The sequence below is a fragment of the Excalfactoria chinensis genome, chromosome 3, assembly GCF_039878825.1.
Source record: "Excalfactoria chinensis isolate bCotChi1 chromosome 3, bCotChi1.hap2, whole genome shotgun sequence".
NCBI lineage: Eukaryota > Metazoa > Chordata > Aves > Galliformes > Phasianidae > Excalfactoria > Excalfactoria chinensis.
Window position 1 is genome coordinate 36,132,312 of NC_092827.1, and position 21,095 is coordinate 36,153,406.

The 21,095-nt window shown below is 37.4% G+C and overlaps 1 protein-coding gene across 1 annotated transcript; it reads left to right on the forward strand.

The window, feature by feature from the left end:
- Positions 1 to 428: 428 nt before the first annotated feature.
- UFL1 (UFM1 specific ligase 1) lies at positions 429 to 21,095 on the forward strand. The gene is made up of 19 exons (XM_072332333.1): positions 429 to 540; positions 1,234 to 1,379; positions 2,625 to 2,653; positions 3,308 to 3,405; positions 4,192 to 4,306; positions 5,226 to 5,356; positions 5,911 to 5,969; positions 8,080 to 8,226; positions 9,375 to 9,550; positions 10,198 to 10,377; positions 10,734 to 10,854; positions 13,090 to 13,212; positions 14,708 to 14,828; positions 15,569 to 15,732; positions 17,222 to 17,352; positions 17,486 to 17,566; positions 18,254 to 18,339; positions 19,003 to 19,183; positions 19,861 to 21,095. Exons 1-19 carry the CDS (start codon positions 464 to 466, stop codon positions 20,062 to 20,064), a joined length of 2,370 nt encoding a protein of 789 aa, XP_072188434.1. The 5' UTR covers positions 429 to 463; the 3' UTR covers positions 20,065 to 21,095.

Here is a 21,095-nt window from a genome sequence, read left to right on the forward strand (position 1 = left end):
ACTCTCAGAAATAACAACAAATCTACGCGCACGCACCCCAAACAAAATCTCTATTTACAGATGACTTGTTTTCCCAGGTTTTGCAGCTGGCCCCTGACTTCAAGTCCACCACACACCACATGAAAGACACCTATTACACCCGATTTAGGGTTTTATCTGCAGTGTTCAATGTGGCCAGCTCAGTGAAAGCGTCAGACCGTAGGGGAGGATTTTCCACAGCGAGGTAGAAGAGAGGCACGAGAATCATCGACTCGTTGCTCCACACAGGAGTTTTCAGCAGTACCAGCGTTATACTTAGGACACCGCTTCCACGAGCACCCCACCAGCCCCGGATCCGCTCCAACGGGCCGAAGGCATCCAGGCCGACAGGAGGCGCTGTGCGCGGCGGGGGCGCCGCAGATGTGTGTCCGCTCTGGCTGCCCGTAGCCTACCGGCAAGGCTGACGTGGAGCGGGAGGGCGGCCATGGCGGCTGCCTGGGAGGAGATCCGGCGTTTGGCGGCCGACTTCCAGCGTGCTCAGTTTGCCGAGGCGGCTCACAGGTGAGCAGGGTGCGCCGGATTTGAGTCGGGCTTTGGAGCCCACCGTTGTGCCGGCAGCCGTCCCTGCCCGCCTTTTGAGTGGAGCCGAGCGCTGAGCTCTGTGTGTGTGGGGGTGTTCGGCAGGCCCTGCCCCTTGCAGTGACGCTGGGGTGTTGTGACAGCGCCTCTGACCCCAGAACGGCACCTCTGGGGTCACACACCTGTCTGTGTTGAGAAAATAGCGCAGGTGTCCTACGGCTTTGTGTCTGAGCTGGCAGGCAGCCTCACAGCTCTTCTCCCCCTTCATTGTTGAGCAATTGGGGTTGTTGCCAGAGCCTGTGCGCATTGCAAAATAAAATATGTTTAAAAAAAAATAAAGTGTTGAAGTAGCTTGTAAGTGTTGAACCCAAATTCTGTAAGCACAGCCATGCCTCCCTGCACAGGAAGGTGTAGTGCTACTAAGGGAGGAGCTGACAGCTGTTCACGACACGACTGGAAATCACATCTCACTGATTACTCTCCTGAGAAAAGCTGAGTGTCGTCTTGGTGGGGGATGAGAAAAATAGGGTCGTGACATGATTTTTCTGATCACAAATGTATTTAATACACAGAGTGCAAAGCAATTGCTCTCTCCCCTGTGCATAGAACTGTCAAAATACGAATTGAAGTCAGCAGGTGCTTAGAATAACTGGTTGTTCTTTGTGTTGTTGCCAGGTTGTCGGAGCGGAACTGTATAGAAATTGTCACTAAGCTAATTGCAGAAAAGCAGCTGGAAGTGGTGCATACGTTGGATGGGAAAGAATATGTCACTCCAGCACAGATCAGTAAGGAGATCTGGGATGAGCTCAGTGTTTGTGGTGGTAAGTGCTATGTATGCTTTCTCCCTTTGGATCTGGAGATAATTCTGAAGACCAGACATAGATCTGAAAGTTTTCTTCAGTGATTTTTAAATTATCATTAGTAAACTGTCTTATTGTACCTGTATGAGAAGCCATCTGCTTTGTTTGATCTGACTTAAATGTGCAAGGAGTTTAATAATGCTTCAAACTTCTTTTTGTCACTGATTGTAATGAGGAGACTATATTGTTCTTCAGTTACATATGTGGGCGAATTTCATGATATTGTACATTTTGAAAGATAAATTTCACAATGTTCGTACAGAGTATCTATTGTTTTGTTACTATTACAAGTAAGTCAGTTTTTGAGACACCACTGTGTATCATTATGGTAGTTTGGTTTTCAAGTTCCTGAGGGAGTTTTTGTTGTTGTTGTTGTTTTTGGAGTTTTCCTACTGGATTTCTAGTGAAGCTATAGTGTAGAATAAGATCATGGAATCATAGATTGGGTTGGAAGGGACCTTTAAGATCTTATAGTTCCAACCGCCTGCTATAGGCAGGACACCTCCCTCTAGACCAGGTTGCTCAAAGCCCCATCCACCCTGGCCTTGAACACCACCAGGGAGGGGGCATCCATAGGTTCTCTGGGCAGCCTGATCCAGTGTCTCACCACCTTCACAGTAAAAAATTTCTTCCTAATATCTAGTCTAAATGTACCCTCATCCAATTAAATGCCATTTTCCCCTCACCCTGTCACTGCATTCCCTTATAAAATGCCTCTCCCGTAGAACCCCTCCAGGTACTAGAAGGCCGCTATAAGGTCTCCTTGGACACTTCTCAAGGCTGAAGAGCCCCAGCTGTCTCAGCATGTCCTCTTACGGGGCGGTGCTCCAGCCCTCTAATCATCTTTGTGGTCCTCCTTTGGATCTGCTCTAAGAGTTCCATGTCCTTCTTATGTTGGTGGTCCCAGAACTGGATGCAGTAGTCCAGGTGGAATCTCATGAGAGCAGAGTAGAGGGGCAGAATCAGCACCCTCCACCTGCAGGTCACGCTTCTCTTGATGCAGCCCAAGGATGGGATGTTTTGTGCTCAACAACCTGTGATTTCTTTCATTTGTCAATACTTGAAGCTGAAATGGATTTCATTGGTCTGTATAGAAGTAGTAAAATACTTTGTATGCAGTGAACTACACCGTGTTCTAAAACTTTTCAATCATGGCTTATGCACTAAAAATATGTTTGTACTTTTTTCTTTTTTTTTTTTTTAAAGGTCGAATAAACATTGTTGACTTGCAACAGGTAACTTTTTAATAATAAAAATGTATGTTCTTCCTTTTCTTTACCATATGTATTATAAATGTGGATTTTGTCCATTATTTCATGTATCTGTTTACTTCATTATTTAGAGCTCCTCTCTGTTTAGTGATATTCCATGATCTATGAGATCAACACTAAAATACACAAGTTACCTTGATGGACTCTTCCTTTTTAAACTGAGGGCATAAACAGAAACGTTTCCCATTTAAATCTAAAGCAGCAGGAGCATGATAATTAACTTTGCATGCCTCCTTGGATTTTCCCTCTTCCTTCATTAATCTCTTGTCTCCACTAACCTTTATCCTCCAGTATTCTTCCTCTGTGACTAATTTTCCCTTCTGGCTAGAGCAGAATTACTTAGAATCAGAAAACCTTTCTGAAACACAGCCTGGTATTATCTATTCATAGCTTTCTGTGCTTTTATTTACTGTGTAGCTTTCTTTTAACCTTGTCACAGTTGCAAAGTTTGGTTTATTATTATTTTCTCACTCAGGCTTTATTACAAATTTACTGTATGTGTATGCAATATTAGAAAAAAAAAAAAACACACAAAAAAAAAACAAAAAAACAGCTCTTTTCATTTAATAGCTCGATGTTGGAGAATTAATTTCACATTTAATTTATTCTCTTTTTTAGATAATAAATGTGGACCTTCTGCACATTGAAAATAGAGCTAATGATATTGTTAAGTCGGACAAGTCTGTTCAGCTTGTGCTGGGACAGCTTATAAATGAGTGAGTACATTGAGGAGCAGCATGCATGGCTCACTTCTGTTTTTTAAAATGCAATCTAACAGTGATGGTCAGTCTTTGGTGCTTCTGAGGTTCTTGATTGCTGTGACAACTGCTTGGTGACCAGTGTCTCTTTTCCAAGTGGCTAGTGAGGCATGTCTGAAATCAACACAGAAGCCACGAAGCAACAGTATTTTGAATGTCTGTTTTTAGGGCTCTACTTCTTAGTTCCTCATGTTTACAAGAGCTGGATCGCGTTTGCTCTGTGGCTTCCCTGTCTGCCTCAGCTGTTGACAAACACCCTCATTTTCACCCACTTTTTTCTTTACCCCAGAAGTCTTAAGATGTATGACCTGTTTCATGGCTTTCAGCACACCAAGTCATGCTGTTTTGGGGATGTCTCTTTTATTGATTGTATTGCAGGATTTATTCATGGCAAGGAATGTGTAGCTCCTGGCTCTCTTGAAGTAATTGAGACCTACTTTGCTCACTGAAGTCCTTTTCTAAGACTCATTTTAACAAGATGTTTTCCTGTTCCTGCTTTCCTGACAGATTCATACAAGCAGATAAATAACATTTAAATACTAGCTGCCACATTACCAGGCTTTTAAAACACATGCTTTCACTGACATTGTTCTCCCTTATTCAATTACAGTAACTTAGTTTATTTTGGAAAATTTATAGCAGAGAGAGGTACATATAGTGTCAGGTGTATTCGTAATTCAGCAGACAAAGTGCATATCTGTAACATGCTGTCTTTTGTTTTCTTCCCCTCCCCTTGTTTTCAAGGAGTTACCTAGATCAATTAGCAGAAGAAATAAATGATAAACTACAGGAAACTGGTCAGGTGACGATATCCGAACTCTGCAAAACATATGACCTTCCAGGAGACTTCCTGACACAGGTGATGTAACCTTCCAACCTGGCTAGCGTGGAATCAGTTGTGTTCACGTTCTTTTGTCGTCTTTGCGATAGCCGTCGCTTTAATTGTAATGAGCTGCTGTAATGCTAGGCAGAAAACAATTGATATATAACAGTTGTGGTGTGACAGCTGTTGACAGATTGGAATTGATGTTTGCCTTTTTCAATATTGTGCAAAATTTCTTCAGCATCTTTATTACTGTGAGGAATGCAAGGAAGCACTGGACTAACAGAAAATGTGAAAATTTCTATTTATGTGCGAGTAGATAGAAAGGTAACTTCATCAGTTTCATTAGCTGTCTGAGAAGCAGAAATACAATGGTAGAAAGGTTTAAGGTTATTCGGGAATGGTAAAATAAATATAATAAACATTTTTAAAGCAGAAGTCAAGATTCATAATAGAAATACAGAACTACTTGCTTCTGTTAGTGACTGTTCGAGTGCTTAAAAGGGTTAAGGAGAATAGTCTTAAAATTCATTGCTTTTAATTGAGATAGGATTTTTTTTTGGAAGATATTTTTTCCAAGGGGTGATTCTGAGACGTGTTGGGCGAGCTGTCTTACGCGATAAAACTGTGTTGACCCTCTTAAATTTATAAGGAAAATATTTGTTCTGTAATCAGCTTCTACAAAAGCATTTCCAAAATGTGGAAATCAATCTATTGTTTTTCCTTCTTTCTTGGAGGATTTCATTCACTTTTTGCATTTATAACCACCTCTTTCTTTTGTGTTTGTTGTTGATAATTTATTTCTTAACTGTCAGAGAAAGTGGATAGTGGGTAGTGAATTGGTTTGTACAAAACAAAAATAAGATTGAGTTTATTTTATGCATCTCCCAACCTTGCTGATTTCTTGCCAAGATTCTTTTTGTCATTGTATACTTATATTGGCTTCTATTTACAGGCTTTATCCAAGCGTTTGGGTAGAATCATTCAGGGACGACTGGACCAGGAAAACCGTGGGGTGATTTTTACGGAGGCCTTTGTTTCCCGTCATCGAGCACGCATTCGAGGTCTCTTCAGTGCCATTACTCGGTAAATTGCAGCACCTGCAATCACATATTAAAATATCTTTTTCCTAATTCTTTACAGACCAGATTCACTGGTGGATACATTTATTTTAAGTGCAGTTCAGTTCTTGGAGTGACACATTCAGATATGCTAGATTTTGTTTTTTCTTTAAACGGGGGCCCAGACAGCAAGGAAAGTATGACTGAAATGTTTTTACCTTTTGGGACTGAAGTTGTTGATGAGTAGCTTTTTAACGTGTTCAGAGAATATCTATCCTTGCTGTCATCGCACTCCTCCCAGTCAGTTACGTAATGCCGTCTATCTAGTACCTGTGCTTTAAGATATTTTTTTTCTTATGAACAAAGAAAGCTTCCATATGATAATTATCATAGCTCTGTTATATTGTACAATTCCATCATAATTTAAAATTGAAGCCTTTTAAGCTGTTAAATTCCAGGGTAGCAAAGCAGTGCTAAGATATTGTATAGTTTTGCTCATCTAGAATAACATCTGGTTTCTAGATTCTCCATGTCAGATTCAGTAAATACATTGTGGTTTTTTTTTTCTCTTTTTACAAGGCCCACACCTGTAAGTAACTTGATCACACGGTATGGATTTCAAGAACATTTACTTTACTGTGAGTTTTCATTCAGACTCTTTTGTGTTTTTGTTCATTCATGGATTCTTCAATACTAGAAGTACACTTTCAAAGGAACATTTTAGTATATGCTGCCAATTCCAGAATAAAGTAATATGTTTCTCCGTAATATAAAAAGTATTAAACATTTTGTGCTATCCGTAACTACAGCAATGAGAGCATATAGTGATGAAATGCCCTTGGGTATAGGGTGATGCAAGAAGTGCATTTTGTCATCTGTTATGTTATTTGCCTTTAGCTACTGGCAGTTTTATCAGTGGAGCACACAAAAGGGACAGATTTTATGTAGCCAAACAGCATTAACTGCTCTGGATTTTATTTATTGACTTTGCTCTGTGATAGTAGAGGCAGAGATTTTGTTATGGTCACAGTTCAATGTCTTTGTATGCTGAGAGATAAAGCATGCTCTTAAACTGTTTACTTTTATTTTCTGCAGCTCTTTAAATGGGAATTCGTTAAGATTTCCTATCCAACTGCTAATGTTTCAACTTCTCTAATATCACTTCTGATATTTCAGCTCTTTAACTATCAGGATTCCCCTCCAATCTGTTCAAAATTATACTTACAGTATCATTAGTCTTGTGTGCTGGCTGACCACGTAATGCTGCTGCTTTTGAGAATCTTTTAATGGTTTTTCATCTCCTCTCATGGAAGTTAATATCTTTCTTCTGTTTGATTGGGTCCTTTTGCCTTCAGGGCACCACATGCTCGAGCTCCATTAATATCCCTGCTTACCTTCTTGTTTTGTGACAAGCATGTTCATTACAAATGAAAATCTTAGCATTTAAATCAAATTGTATAAATACTCTGCTTTCATATAATCAGTTTAAATTTTCCTTTTTTCCTAGTACTTTGTTATCCAACTCTTTGTAGGTTAAGAGGAAAACCTATTAAAAGGTAGATTTATAGATTTATTTATAACAGTGTTGCAAAATTACAACAAATTTCATTATGCGATTAGTCTTTTTTAAACCAGTCCTATCAGCAATTACACAATCATGAACTCAATCATGAGGATGTATATTGCCGGTATGAATTTCTGTTGTTTTCTGATCACCAGAAGTCAGCACAATGGCTGAGTGCATTTCTAGTACTGCTTTTTCTTATTTTTGCTGCTAAGAAGTTAGTTCAGCATTCTTTTTAGTTCTTCTTCCTGTATTTCATTCCATCTGCTGGTTCATAAGTTTTAAAAACCTCATTACTTAACTGCCAGAACTCGTTTGATCCACTTTCCAATTCCATTCCTATTTCAATTCCATAAATATTGAAGATATCTTTTTTAATGATGTTACTTATACTTCTGTGCCTCTTCCTGAAAATACTCCTGCAGAGCTTGACAGTTGAGGTATGCTTTTCGGTATACATAATGACTTACGAAAAGGCAAAAGCATAGCATATGAGGCAGATCAAGACATTTGTACCTACCTTTAATGGACTGAAAATACCTTAGCTAGCATCAAGAGAGGCTTAGTGCTTTGGTTCTAAGCATTACCAATGCATTTGTTGTTGGTGATATTTGTGCTTTATAAGGGGTTTTATTGCTGGCAACAGTGTGAACATTGCAAACCATGAAGATGGTGACCAGTAGGCAAGGTTCTAATATTTGTGCAGCTTAGGTAACAATTTCTTACATCGTTTTGGTATCTTCAGAGCTCTCTTTATTTCCTTCTTGGGTAACATGCAAATGATGAATGCAAAAAGGACACTAATAATAAAGCATACTTATATTGTATTGTCTGCTGAGAGAAAGCACCTTTTATGACTGCATTTTCTAAACTAAAAACTGAAACTGTCCAGATATGTGTTGTATAGGAAGGGTTTTGATCCTGCCATAGCGGCTCACTCTTTTAGAACTTTGTGTGATTTCCTAAGCTTTTGTCAAGATTGTTCTCCGAAGCATTAAAGATAATTGGTACGGTTCAGAAATGTTTCAGCAGAACAAGCACTTGTAGCTTGATCTTTGGTTTCTTTCAAGTAATAGTAGAAGAAAAACAGCTAGTGAAGGGGAAAACAGAATGGGAAAAATAATTGCTATTTTCTAATAAATGGGTATATCAAAATGATACTGTTTCATTTGTTTTTCTTTCAGCTGTGCTAGAAGAACTTGTTAACACTGGTCGTCTAAAAGGCACTGTGGTTGGTGGAAGGCAGGATAAGGCTGTATTTGTTCCTGACATCTATGCTAGAACACAGAGCAACTGGGTGGATTCCTTTTTCAAACAAAATGGTTACTTAGGTAATTAATCATTTTTTTCTCTTAGATAACATATATTTCTTCAAAGCTAGTTCAGGTAATTAATCTTACTCTAATAAAGGCACTGTCTAATGTAAAGCCTTGCAAGAATAAGTGGAAATAAATACAGTAGTTGATTCTCCTCTTTAGAGCCTGCCATCATTGTTACTTCAGCACAACCATATTTCAACATACATAACCATGTTGCTAAACAGTAACAGTATTTCTTACAGAGGATGTTAAAAATTTTGCTGCTTTTATTACTGTTCTGAAAACTTTTCTTAGATTACTCATTGTGGACTTTCCACATGGTTGTATTTGACCCACATAGTTGGGAATTTTGGGTCAATTTGAGTCCAGATTGCAACCAGACTTTGACTGTTAACTGTTGAGATAGCCAAGAATGTAGTACACGGAAAGAACCTTTTCCACAAGATTTGCAAAACAAGTGGATAACACTTAGTGTCCTATTAGAGTCCTGGTATGTACACCTAAGATGAAGCTGAGTGCCGACTAATGATGGTGATTTAAAACAGGAGATGTGGGAAAATGTGGAGCTAAATAAACAGAGGAATGTACCTTTATGGTCCCAAAAGGCCGGTCCCTAAATAGCAGTTAGTCTTGCATTTTGAAAAGGCTTGTCATAGTTTTCTGTCATACTATTAGGCATTTCTATAATATTGCTTGACTAATACAGTGCTTGAATGTTTTCAGAATATCTAAGTTTAAACTACTGAATTCTGTAAATGCTTTGCTTGTGAGGCATTGAATGATTCTTCAACTATACTAGAGAAAACAAAAATTTGCCATTTTATGTACTGTAAATATTCTGTTTATGTTGGAGTACTTTGGAAAGATGTCATTGCAAAGATAGATTTTATGATGTAGGAATCAGAAAAAGTAGATAAAGCCATACTTCAAATGGGAATGTTCATGTTTTAATCTTCATATGTATATTGACTATATCAACCTGTAGCTCGTACTGAAGTAAGTTTTAGGTGAACCTCGGCTTGTAGTTGCACGTAGGAGTTTCTGTATAGGAATGTTAAGTCTTCTTTTCCAGCTTTTCAAGCAAATTACTTCTTAGGATCCTAGGATCCAGTGAATATGTAACATTACTTAAATTTAATGGGCTTCTAACTATTTTTTAGAATTTGATGCACTGTACAGGCTTGGCATCCCTGACCCAGCAGGCTACATAAAAAAAAGATACAAGTCCACAAAACTCTTATTTCTTAGAGCTGCTTGTGTTGGTCAAGAGATTGTGGATCAAGTTGAAGCTTCTGTAGATGAAGTCATCAGCTCTGGAAGTTGGATAGATGTAGCAGTAAGTGATTCTTTCTGATGTTGTATTTATTGATTCTTATTTACTTGCATGTCAGATGTTATATTATTGAAGCTACGCATGTGTGTTGTACATTTCACACTACAGGAGAAGAATATTCAGACTAAGATATAACATATAAATAACTTTGTTTGCCTTTTAATTTATTCTGAACAAAAACAAAGATAGACCGTGTCAGTATTCAGTTAGAGAGCAATATGTTTTTGTAGTATGCTTTCAGAAAAAAAATCTTAATCTGAAGTCCAATCAGGGTTTCTGTAAGTAGAGAGTTACTAGCCATTTTGTTCTAGTAAATTCTTGTTCTAGGCCTTAGAGCATTAGTGTGTCTCTCATGAGGATGTCAGATATTGTTTTGGGTCTGATATTATTGTGTATCTGCTGAGATGCATTTTGAAGAAGTTGTCATGTTATTTCCCAGAGGTAGCACTGATGCTCTTGAGCAGTGTTCAGTGGGGAAGAAAAGTAATGTCTAATCTTAAATTGCTATTTTAATTTTATAAGTGTAATGTATTATAAGTAGTTAAAAGCTATAAAATGGAGTATCTGTGGATCCTATTTATCCACATGCAAACATGGCCATTCCAGAATACATTATTATGTATAACTGACTTGGATGTTCTTTACTCTAGACTCTTCTGCCAAGTTCGTTGTCAGTAGAAGATGTTGGGATTTTGCTTCAGCAAGTGATGAGATCTTTGAACAAAAATTCTTCAGATTTAGTCTTCAGTGACACCATCGTGGTCAGTGAGAAATTTCTAAGCAGCTGTACTGAACTGTTTTCTGATATGATGAAACAGAAAGCTGAAAAGGTATGCTTATTCAGTGGTCAAGGATGGTCCACTGAGTTTTGGAGTGTAGTTTATTTGGCTTTCTCGCTTTTACTATCTCTTTAATTCTTGCCTGAAATACAGCTTATGGAAACAAGCAAAAATGGGGAAAGAGTTTGTATTAGTGTAATGCAGTGTATATGTAGTTTTGCACACTAGCAACGTGATCCGATCCTGAACTGAGAGAAGAATAAATGCATGTTAGTGTGTTGCTTATGGAAGACATCATTTTAGATTAGTATACTTGCAAGTGGCTAAATGGCTTCAATGTTACTCTGTACATTTTTGTCTCTCTCTTTATCTTTTTTTTTCTATTAACTGCTTGTTCTTTGTTATAGGAAATGAAAAACAGCCCTGTTCATTTAATCACTGAAGAAGATTTAAAGCAGTCTTATGTTTTAGAAAATTCATGTGCAAATAAAAAAGACAAAAAAGATGAAAGAAGAAAGAAAGCAACAGGTAAAGCATAAAGAAAATAAAATCTTAGCCTCAGAAATAGTTTAAATTTTTCTGTTCTGTAGTCCAGTAATTTCCCCTAATCCACTGCTGAAGATATTTAGGAAGCAATCCAACTACTTTGTATGATTGTACTATAGGTGTAGAGCTATGAGATTTTCTTTGAGATTTCAAAGTACAGATAAAGTGCCATAAAGATATCCTGAGTTAGTCCAGTGCAAGGCATCTGACTATAGAAACAAGGAATCCTTGTAGATTTTGAGATAGAATTGAAATGTGTCATCCTAAACCTTTGAAATCTTTCTGTGTTTAAAACATTCTTCAGAACAAACACTCTATTTTCACTTCCAAAAGCCGTGTTGCTACAGCACAGCTGAACAGTCTATGTCGAACACACACAGTTTTGTGTGCTACTGAGGGCAACAGTATTGGAGCACTGATGCATCTCTTTTAATTGTATATACATTATCTGATAGTTAAAACATAAGATTCAACTCTTAAAAAGACCATGACTGAGTTGGCATGGAAACTAAACTTATTCCTGCCACAAAAGACGGCAGATTTTTCTAGGCCAGTAGCTGAAGCAGGTAAGCTTGAACTTTATTTGAACTGTTGTAAGCAGAATGACTTCAGTTTCCATCCTCCTAAGGATTAAAGACTGTATTCGGAATGTACCATGGTTCTGTAGGTGCATTCACATGTATGCATTAAACATACACTGCAGTGTCAGTAAACACTACCTTGAAGTGTTGATTTTTTAATTGACTTAGCTACATTACAATGAAAATCATGGTTTGAGGATTAGTTTTATTTCATAATGGCAAAATGTGACAAATGGCACATTGCCTATCTCAGAGTCTGTGCGTGACTGTCAACTCTGTAAGTGTAACATGACTTACCATGGTGTTAATTCCATTTACACAATATAGATTCTGCCATGTATTGCAGTAATAAAAATTTAGGGGTTGCAAGATAAATTGTCAGTGGCCTTTTGTAGCAGTCTTTTACAAATCAGAGTTTGCAGAAATGATCCTACCTGTGGGATGAGGTCATACAGCTCGTCCTCTTTTCTAGCTGAAGTCTCTCTTACTTGTTTGCTTTCTGGATAAGACCTTGACTACAGACTGTTGCTTTTTCTGTAGTGCTATTAAAGTGAAATACAGGATGAAAGGAGCTTTTTGGGTGAAGTAGCTAATATATTACATATTTGACAGTTTGTATCTGCTCACAACGTTGTCACATTTCAAATAGACTTGTGGAAAACATCCTTTTTTTTTTTGTTTTGTTTTGAGAGTTCAAAAACTTAGAAAATGTCACCGTGTTTTGTTATCTGCAGCTGAACAAGTTTGTTTTTCCAGCAAAGTAATTGTGTGCAGAAGGGCTTCTAAGCAGTGACATCTTGCCTTTGTGTTTCCTTTTTTAAAATGATAGTACTGTTGGGACTTCATATGTATAGGCAAAAATAATCAGTCTCTCAAGACTTAGGGAATGTATAGAACTGATTTTCCTGGAGTTTAAATTTCCACTAAGTCAAAAAAAAATATAAGAGAACAAGGAAAAGAAAGGAGAACAAATAGAAACAGCTAAGCAGCTTACATAATGCAGAGGGACTGTACTGCACATTGAGATGCTGTCTGCAGTGCGAATACATGGGGCGTAGCATCTAGGAATTAAGTAATTTGTTATATTTGTCAGAACAGAATCATCTCATTGCTTTACTATTGAGTAAAGAATTAGCTCTCTAGTTAATTGAATGCACACTTGCAAGAATATTTTGGATAAATGTTTACCATGGGGGATTATTTCTCTGAAAGTTAATGCAGTTGTGTTATCTGGAGTATTTTAGAGCTGCTTGGTTATTTGGCATCACTGAGCAAAATGCTATATGCTTACTAAAATGCTGTTTTCAACCAAAAGAAAGTCTTCTGTTCCATAATGGAAATTATTACTGCATCTGTTTTCATCTGTGAAAAGATGTTACAGCTTTGGTTATTTTAATGCTAATTTTAATTTGGTAAAGCTGGCATTTGTGTTTATTTATGACTGTATTTTAAATGAGGATTTCACTTGGTATGCTTTCTTTTAATCTTAAGAATGGAACTGGTATGACACCAGTATATTGGTTGATATATATTTTTTAATTTAGATGTAACAAGTACTGTGCATAAACTACCCTAATATTGCTAACTTTTAAGCGCTAGAACTTTACTATGAAATAAGCAAATAATTCTCCACCAGAGGGCAGTGGAAGCGTGAGAGGAGGAGGAGGTGGTAATGCTAGAGAAATCAAGATAAAGAAAAGCAAGAAGAAAGGAAGGAAGGATGCTGACAGTGATGAAGAGTCGCAAGCCACCAGCACAGGTATGTTTGGGTACTGTCTACTCATGGCTACATATTTATTATCAATCACTTGTTCTCAACACTTCTGATTTCTCCACTGTATTAGTAAGTTAGGGTAAAAAAGGAATATGAGAGTACTGTTCCTTTAGAATTGTGCCAATGGATGTAATACTGTTATTTAAATGAAGTGCTCATGTCATATTCACGGGATTATATAAAGTAGCCTTTAAAAAAGTAACCTAAGTCAAGGAATTTAGAGCAGATACTTTAAAATTTTGATTTTATCTAGGAAATACTTGAGACTTTAGGATGAAATCATTGTATTTAAGTATATGAAGGGAGGATACAATGGGTTTGGAGCTAGGCTTTTCTCAGTGGTACTCAGTGCCAGACAAGAGGCAAAGAGTACAAACTGGAACATAAGACGTTCCCTCTGAATATCAGGAATCACTTCTTTCTGTGTGGGTGATGAAGCATCGGCACAGATTGCCCAGAGAGGTGGCGAAGCCTCTCTCCTTTGAAACTGAAATACTCAGAAGCTGCCTGGACAAGGTGCAAGGAAAGCAGGTCTAGATAGCCGTGCTTGAGTGAGGAGATTGAACTAGATGACCCTCTAGGGATCCCTTCCAACCTCAAGTATGCTGTCATTCTTTGATAGGGATATTATAGTTGGTTTCTTAACATTTCTTGAATAGTGTATGATAGATTATTTCTCATCCAGCTTCATTATGTTTTTAATACTTTAAAATAAGATCTTGCTTTACACTGAGATCTTTATGTCTGAGCATGTTATCCTTGTAACTGTACATTTTAGTGTGAGAAAGTAGGTACTTTGAAGGCCCATTTGTTTGACTGGTTTTAGATGTGTTTTATAGGATGAGTCTGCATCACTTCCTGTTTCTTCCAGCTGACTTAGGAAGAGCGTGGATGGCTTCCTCAGGAGTAGATGTGTATGCTATTAGACTTACATTAAACAATGGCTGAAAATGAAACAGTGATAATTTTTATTACATCGTTAATTCAAATACCAGAACTGTGTGTTTCCATTTTATGTGTAGTGTCTGGTCTTTGAATACTGACTGTTTAGGATATTCCTAAACAAGATGTTTGAAGCTTTGATGTAGAACATCTTAATTTTGAGTGATACTACTCTGACAATTTTCTGTAATTTACACACAAATGAAGTTATTTTTCAAGATTGCTCAGGTACTCAGTAAGCAGTGTTAAATTGCGCCTTTCTGGTGTAACTTTTCATGTTTAACAACTGTTGCTGCTAGTTTTGCAGAATTAAATAGATTAAGTAGTGTCTGGTGAACTATGAGAGATGGTTTAGTGGTTTGCTGTAGCTACAGTAATAGGAGGACAGTTGTAATAGATGATCTGGTAGGTCCTTTCCAACCTTGTGATTCTCTGATTCTATGAAGTTAGAAGCATGTCCATGTCTCGTGACACATGGTAGCTACAGCAGTGTTAAGTATAAACTTTAGTCAGTGAACATTGTTTATGGCCACTGCAGGTAAGAATAAGCAGCTGGAGTTCCATTTCATGTCACAAGAGGAAATACAGGATGTTTTACAGACCCATTTGCAGGACTGTCCTGAAGAGCTTATTACAGAACTTGCTGAACATCTAATGAGGTAATTTCCATCATTCAAATAGAGTTACAAAGTCTGCGGTTCATTTCAGATGAATCTCTCAATTCTGTTTTCTTGTTTAGGGAAAAATAATTTTACTGATGGAAGTGAATTACAATATCCTCTTTCTGTACAGCTCCATCTTACATAATTCCTTCTGTATTAGAAAACTGTACTGATACAGTATGGGGAAATAATGCCTCTGCCTAGCAGTCAGTTGTAATTTTAGGGGCATAAGTATATTTCTCCACCCTTATGTGTGTTAAGATTTCACCATTCCTGTCTTCTGTACATTACCTGTCTTGGTATATTCATATCTTGTGTTCCTTGTGTTACCACTGGCACCTGTGTAACTGAGTAGTTAGCTCCTCAGGTCAGCAAACTAATCTTATAAAAGATGAGTAACTTCTTTTAAAAGATACTACAGGTCTCATTGATCTGAAATTGGTGTTTTTCAACACTGATTCTTTAAAGAATTTGAGAATATAGTCCCGTCTTACATCTCATTCCCATTTAAGAGTGGTTATGAAATTAAAGCTTTGTTAAGCACTTACATACCATGCATACTGTAACTGGTTGTACTTCTGCAATTGCAGAAAAATACTTGAATTTCCTAGTGCTTTTTTTTTCTCTCTCTTTTCACTTTCTTCCTTTTTATTTATCTCTTAATACTGTGGCTTTTGCGTTCCACATGTTAGGAGATAGAATGTTTTATACTTAATTTTCTCTCTCCCTGTTCTAAGGCCTCTAACAAAAAGCTACCAGGAAGCTGTGCGTTCCGTTTTTACATCTTCAACATCTTCCTCTGGAGCAAGCAGAAGACAGACTATGAAGGACTTGCAGGAGGAGTTCTCAAACTTGTACAACAACATTCGATTATTTGAAAAGGGAACAAAGTATTTCACAGGTATAATAAATGTATACTTTAAAAATACTTTAAAAATACTTATTCAAGAATGTTGAATTTATTTCAGAATTCAGAGTGAGAGAAGAACAACAGTTTTAAGAAAATGTGAAAACTTTAGGATGTACTTACAGCGTTTAAAACTGACTTTGTGCTGATGTGCAGTGCTTTGTACACTTACTGAGATATATTCTCTTTATTTCATATTCACTGTCTTCATTCTGTCCAAATTATAGTGTGTTCTCGTCCTTTCTTCTAAAGTGTTAACATCACTTCACAGTTATTATTATAGTAAACTTACTTCATTCTGTCACTTGTGTAATTAATGAAAACTCTGAAGAGCCTCCGTCTCAACTTTCCTTTGGTTTAGTATTGAAAGCAACTACTCCTTGATGGTAGTTATTCAAAAGGATGTAGGTTGATGTTGCAGTAGGTTACTTTGTTATATGCCATCTTTAGCTACCTGTATTTTGTTACGGGAAAGTTCAGAGGAGGGCTACGAAGCTGGTGAGGGGTCTGGAGCACAGGCCTTATGAGGAGCGGCTGAGGGAACTGGGATTGTTCAGCCTGGAGAAGAGGAGGCTCAGGGGAGACCTTATAGCTCTCTATAACTTCCTGAAGGGAGGTTGTGGTGAGCTGGGGGTTGGCCTCTTCTCTCGTGTAGACAGTGATAGAACTAGAGGGAATGGTTTCAAGCTGCGACAGGGGAGGTTCAGGCTGGACATTAGGAAGTATTTCTTCTCAGAAAGGGTAGTCAGGCATTGGAATGCACTGCCCAGGGAGGTGGTAGAGTCACCGACCATGGGAGTGTTCAAGAAACGTTTGGATGTTGCGTTGAGGAATATGGTTTAGCTGGGAAGTATTGGTAATGGTTGGACTAGATGATCTTCTAGGTCTTTTCCAACCTGAAGATTTCTGTGATTCTGTGAATATTAGGAAAATACTGCGTACGTTTCCAAGATCCTGTGACATATTCGGTTTTCTTTGAGAACTTTCTCTGTAGAAAGTTTACAGCAAAAGGAAACACCAACACACAAAATCTAGATACATTCTTGTGGTCTGGAATAAATGGGATCATTTCCCATTAATTTCTGTTCTTGTATGCTGGTTCTTTTTTCAAAACTTCTATTTCTGTCTTACAACACGTGCCTGCTTAGTCCCATTGCATTTTTGTACTTTTTGCTTGTTAATGGGTAGAATCAGTGCTGTATTAGTAGTTCAAGAGGGGACTCGAATGCCTTTGCAGCACTGACAGTGCATTAAAGCGCATTTACAGACTTGAAAGCTCACAATTATGCTGAATAATATTCCGTAAGAAACTGCAGATGAGAGATGTTTGCTTCATACATTCAAATGAATTTCTAGTGCTACTACTTATTGTTGATAGAACCCATTTTTAGAAAGTGCTGTGATAACTGTTCCTATGAAGCAAATAGCCATAGTAAGGTATTTTCCTGTCTTTTCATTTTTATTTTACTTTTATTTTTGACAGATGAGACTCAGGCTAACCTTGCTAAGCACCTGTTGAAGACCGTCTGTACTGACATTACAAATCTTATTTTCAACTTCCTAGCATCTGATTCAATGATGACAACGGAAAACTATTCTACCATTACAAGTGAGGTACAGAGCTATCAGTTCCTTCTTGGCAGTGTCAAGTAGATGAGTGTTATATTTTATTTTCTTCTCTCTTGATACATCCACAGCTAAAATAGTAATAAGTATTACAAATGATTTCCATTCCTCTCTCATACAGATGAGGACCAAGATTTTAGGTAAATTGCCAGAAGATACCAGAGGTCCTTTAACTAAACTTCACACTTCTCTGAATGGCAAGGTAAAGTGTTGCAGAATCCTTAAGTTCAGATTTATGTTCTGATGATTCTCTAGTAAATAGCTGAGATGCATGGTATGGCGTAGCACATAACTGCTGCTGCTCTGCGAACTGAAGTCATCTTTTGAATTTGTCAAAGTACTTTTTAATATATGAATTTTAAGAGGTGACGTTTGATGTAACATTTTAAAACTGGTAGTCAGCTATCTGCTTCTGGATGGAATGCGGTGTATCTTTTATGTGTGAAGGAGAAAAATAAAATCTGAGAGATAATCTGTAGTATGGCGGTCGCTGCTTCTTGTAATTTCTTTCTAAAGAATGATTGTTCTCTCCTGTTTTCTTTAACAAGTATTCTTCCTGAGGATTTAAAAAAATAGTGAATAGATTATGGCAGCATAAGTATAAAGGAATGTGATTTATTGCTTCTTATATACTGTGTGTTTCTTCAGAAGAAAATCTGTAAGGAATTGATAAATCTGTTTTAAGTATTTCATTTTCAGAATTGATGTCTTATACCATAGTCTGCATGTTTCAGTATATGAACTGCTGGGAGATGAAAGAAGTTTCTGTTAAAATTGTTTTTTCTTTCTGTAGTTTACTCCATTTGTATTTATGCGATAAGCTATGAGCAGTAGTTTGCTCATTTTTAGCCTGCTAACATAGATTCCTATATCTGTTATTTTTTAATAGAGTTTAGAAGATTTCCTTTCATACCTTGATGCTGCAGCAGATATTTGTGATATTATGGTGAAAAAAGGAGACAAAAAGAAGGAAAGGTACCTTAACTGTATTTATTCTGTGTACACAAGTGAAAATTAGCTCAGTTGCTGCACAAATGTCAGATGATTCATTTGCTAGCAGTCGCATAGATTGTGCAAGCAAGAATCAGTTTTCTTTCCAAACAGTTTATCTGAAGAATACAGAGGTGGGCAGTCCTAATTCTGTGGGAGAAGGCAGACAGGAGGGTTTGTATTGAGCTAATTTGGCTGACTGATTACATTTAAGTTTGCTAGAGTGGTTTTCAATATCTGAGCTCCACCAGGGCTTTCGTTTTTGTTTTTTGTAGGTTTTTGGTTTTTTCCTTTTAATCAGCAATATCACAAATATCACACAAATAGTGTGCCCCGGTGGCGCAGTGGTAGAAGTGCCTCTTGCAACACCGGAGACCCAGATTTGAATCCCCCCTGTGGGACAAGTGGTACAAGTGCTGCTCTGCTACACAGAAGGCTCGAATCCCAGGAGTTGGACTCGATGATCTCTAAGGTCCCTTCCAACTCGCACGATACTGTGATACTGTGTGATACTGTGAAATATCACATCAAGAATTGGTCAGTCAGAGAAGAAAAGCACATCGTTAATGTTAGATAAGTTTTAGAGTCTGTTATGAATTATGACAGAGTGGGAAATAGATTTTACTGTGATCTATTCTTCTTCCTTAGGCAAGTCCTGTTTCAACATAGACAAGCTCTGATTGAACAGCTAAAAGTAGCAGAAGATCCAGCTCTTGTTCTGCACCTGACATCAGTACTGTTATTTCAGTTTTCAACCCACTGTATGCTTCATGCACCAGGAAGATCTGTGCCACAGATCATTAATTTCTTAAGCAGCAAAATCCCAGAGGTATTCCTTTCTGGCCTTATTGCGTGGAAGTACTTTTTTTTTCTGTGCCCAAATGGAATTATACTAATGCTGCTATTTAACACTCGCATCTTTGTGTTTTACGTCTTAATCATTACTGTACTTGCAGAATATGTAGTTTGCCTGATCTATAATATAACTTAGGTTTGTTTTCAGTCTTTTTAATAAAATCCATCTGTCATTAGTACTGAAGCTTTTGCCTTTGTCTGTAGTCAGCTACTTTTTGTGGGGTGTTAAAAATCACAGTCAATTCTTGCAACTCTCTCTTTTCTCTTAGCTAGAGTGTGATTGCTTTGAACTTTCCTATTTCAGTTTTAGAAAAGAGGTACCTCTCCAAAAACTGAAAGATTCAAATTCTATATCCAATCTACCAAAACTGATTGTTTTTACTGACTACATTGCTTTACTGCTTCAGTTAATTGTCCTCTTCCTGCTGCATGGAGGCACTTTTCATTTTTCTCCCTCTCTGTTTCTGAGAATTTAGGTTGCAAAATACTTTGATGGAAATATACTCGTCTATCACTTTCCTTATTAAGACAAGAACGTGAGAATGGTTTTTTTAACATTTACTCTTCAGTCAATTAAATGTCTGTGTTACCTTTTCCATTGCACTGACTTTTTTTGTTTGTCTGTTTGTTTGTTTTGTTTTTTCCCCTCAGGATCAACATTCTCTATTAATCAAATACCAGGGATTAGTAGTGAAACAGTTGATCAGTCAGTCTAAGAACACAGAACAGGAGGATGACAATAAAACAGAGGAGGAGGAAGGAGGAGATACCATTCGGAAGGAGCTCCAGGAAGCCACTACCTCTATCAAAGATCTTGTTCTCAGACCTAGGAAATCTTCTGTAACAGAGGAATAAAATGATTACTGAGTGCATCTGCGCCCGTGATACAGCTTGAAAATGCTTGAAAAACTTTTAGTATTTGGCTTCTAGCAAATGACAGCCAAGGAGCACAGTCATCATATAATGGCGACAAAAGGAGTTTTGTTTATTTACTACTGCAGCATACTTATAAGGTGTATGTACGTATAAGATATTAATACATTAGATGAAGAGGATGCTTTGGGTATAAAATTGGTGGCTTTTTTTAGTTAGACTTCACTTGAAGCCTCAAGAAATGGTTTTTCTTGTGATAACACAGTATTCTGTTACATGCGCAGGTTTATAGATTTGCTCTTCTGATTTGGATTTATAATGGCGCGAGGGTTGCATTTAAGTGTGCATAAGCCTGTATCTTAATTTCAAAGTCTAGGTTTGAAAGGATAATTGTTATAAATAGTACACAAATGAAAGCCTACTTTGACAATTTGATGGCATCAGTTGATGTTTTTCACTGAAGAGTGAAACCATTGAGTACAAGTTTATATTTCTAAACTTAAAAGAAGTAACCCGATGTTTATATTAGTTTCTAAATATACTGAAATCCTTCAGAAATCAGCATACCCATGCTGATTATGTATTCCATTAATGTCGGTAATGGCAGCTCATTTACACTTGTAATTGGGACAGAGGAGGTGCAACCCTTTTGCGCTGGTAATTTGAGGATGGGTAAATACTATTTCACTTGCCACAATTAACATTTTATGTGTTCATTCAGCAGTCTTGTTGAATTCTCAGTCCAGTTCCCTTAGCTGTATGAAGTACGTGCTTGTGATTCTGTCAGCTGCTTGAGGGAGCTTCTGGTGTTCTGTTTACCCCAAGTTTTTGGAAAAGAATTTGAATGTTAACTTTTAAGATCTTTCTACATAAACTTTACAGACTGTTTGTCTAATCTGAAATAGATAAATGTTGAAAGTTTGCCTCAAGCTTTTTTCTTGCCTTATTTCCACAAGTACTTTGTCTCGAGTAAGGTAAAAATGTAAAATAAAATCTTTCGAGTTCTGACACTA

Coding starts and splice junctions, on each gene's coding strand:
- UFL1 (XM_072332333.1), top strand. CDS start 464: ATGGCGGCTGCCTGGGAGGAGATCCGGCGTTTGGCGGCCGACTTCCAG. Junction 5,970..8,079: donor TCAAGAACATTTACTTTACT/GTGAGTTTTCAT, acceptor TTTTTCTTTCAG/CTGTGCTAGAAGAACTTGTT. Junction 10,855..13,089: donor AAGAAGAAAGAAAGCAACAG/GTAAAGCATAAA, acceptor ATTCTCCACCAG/AGGGCAGTGGAAGCGTGAGA.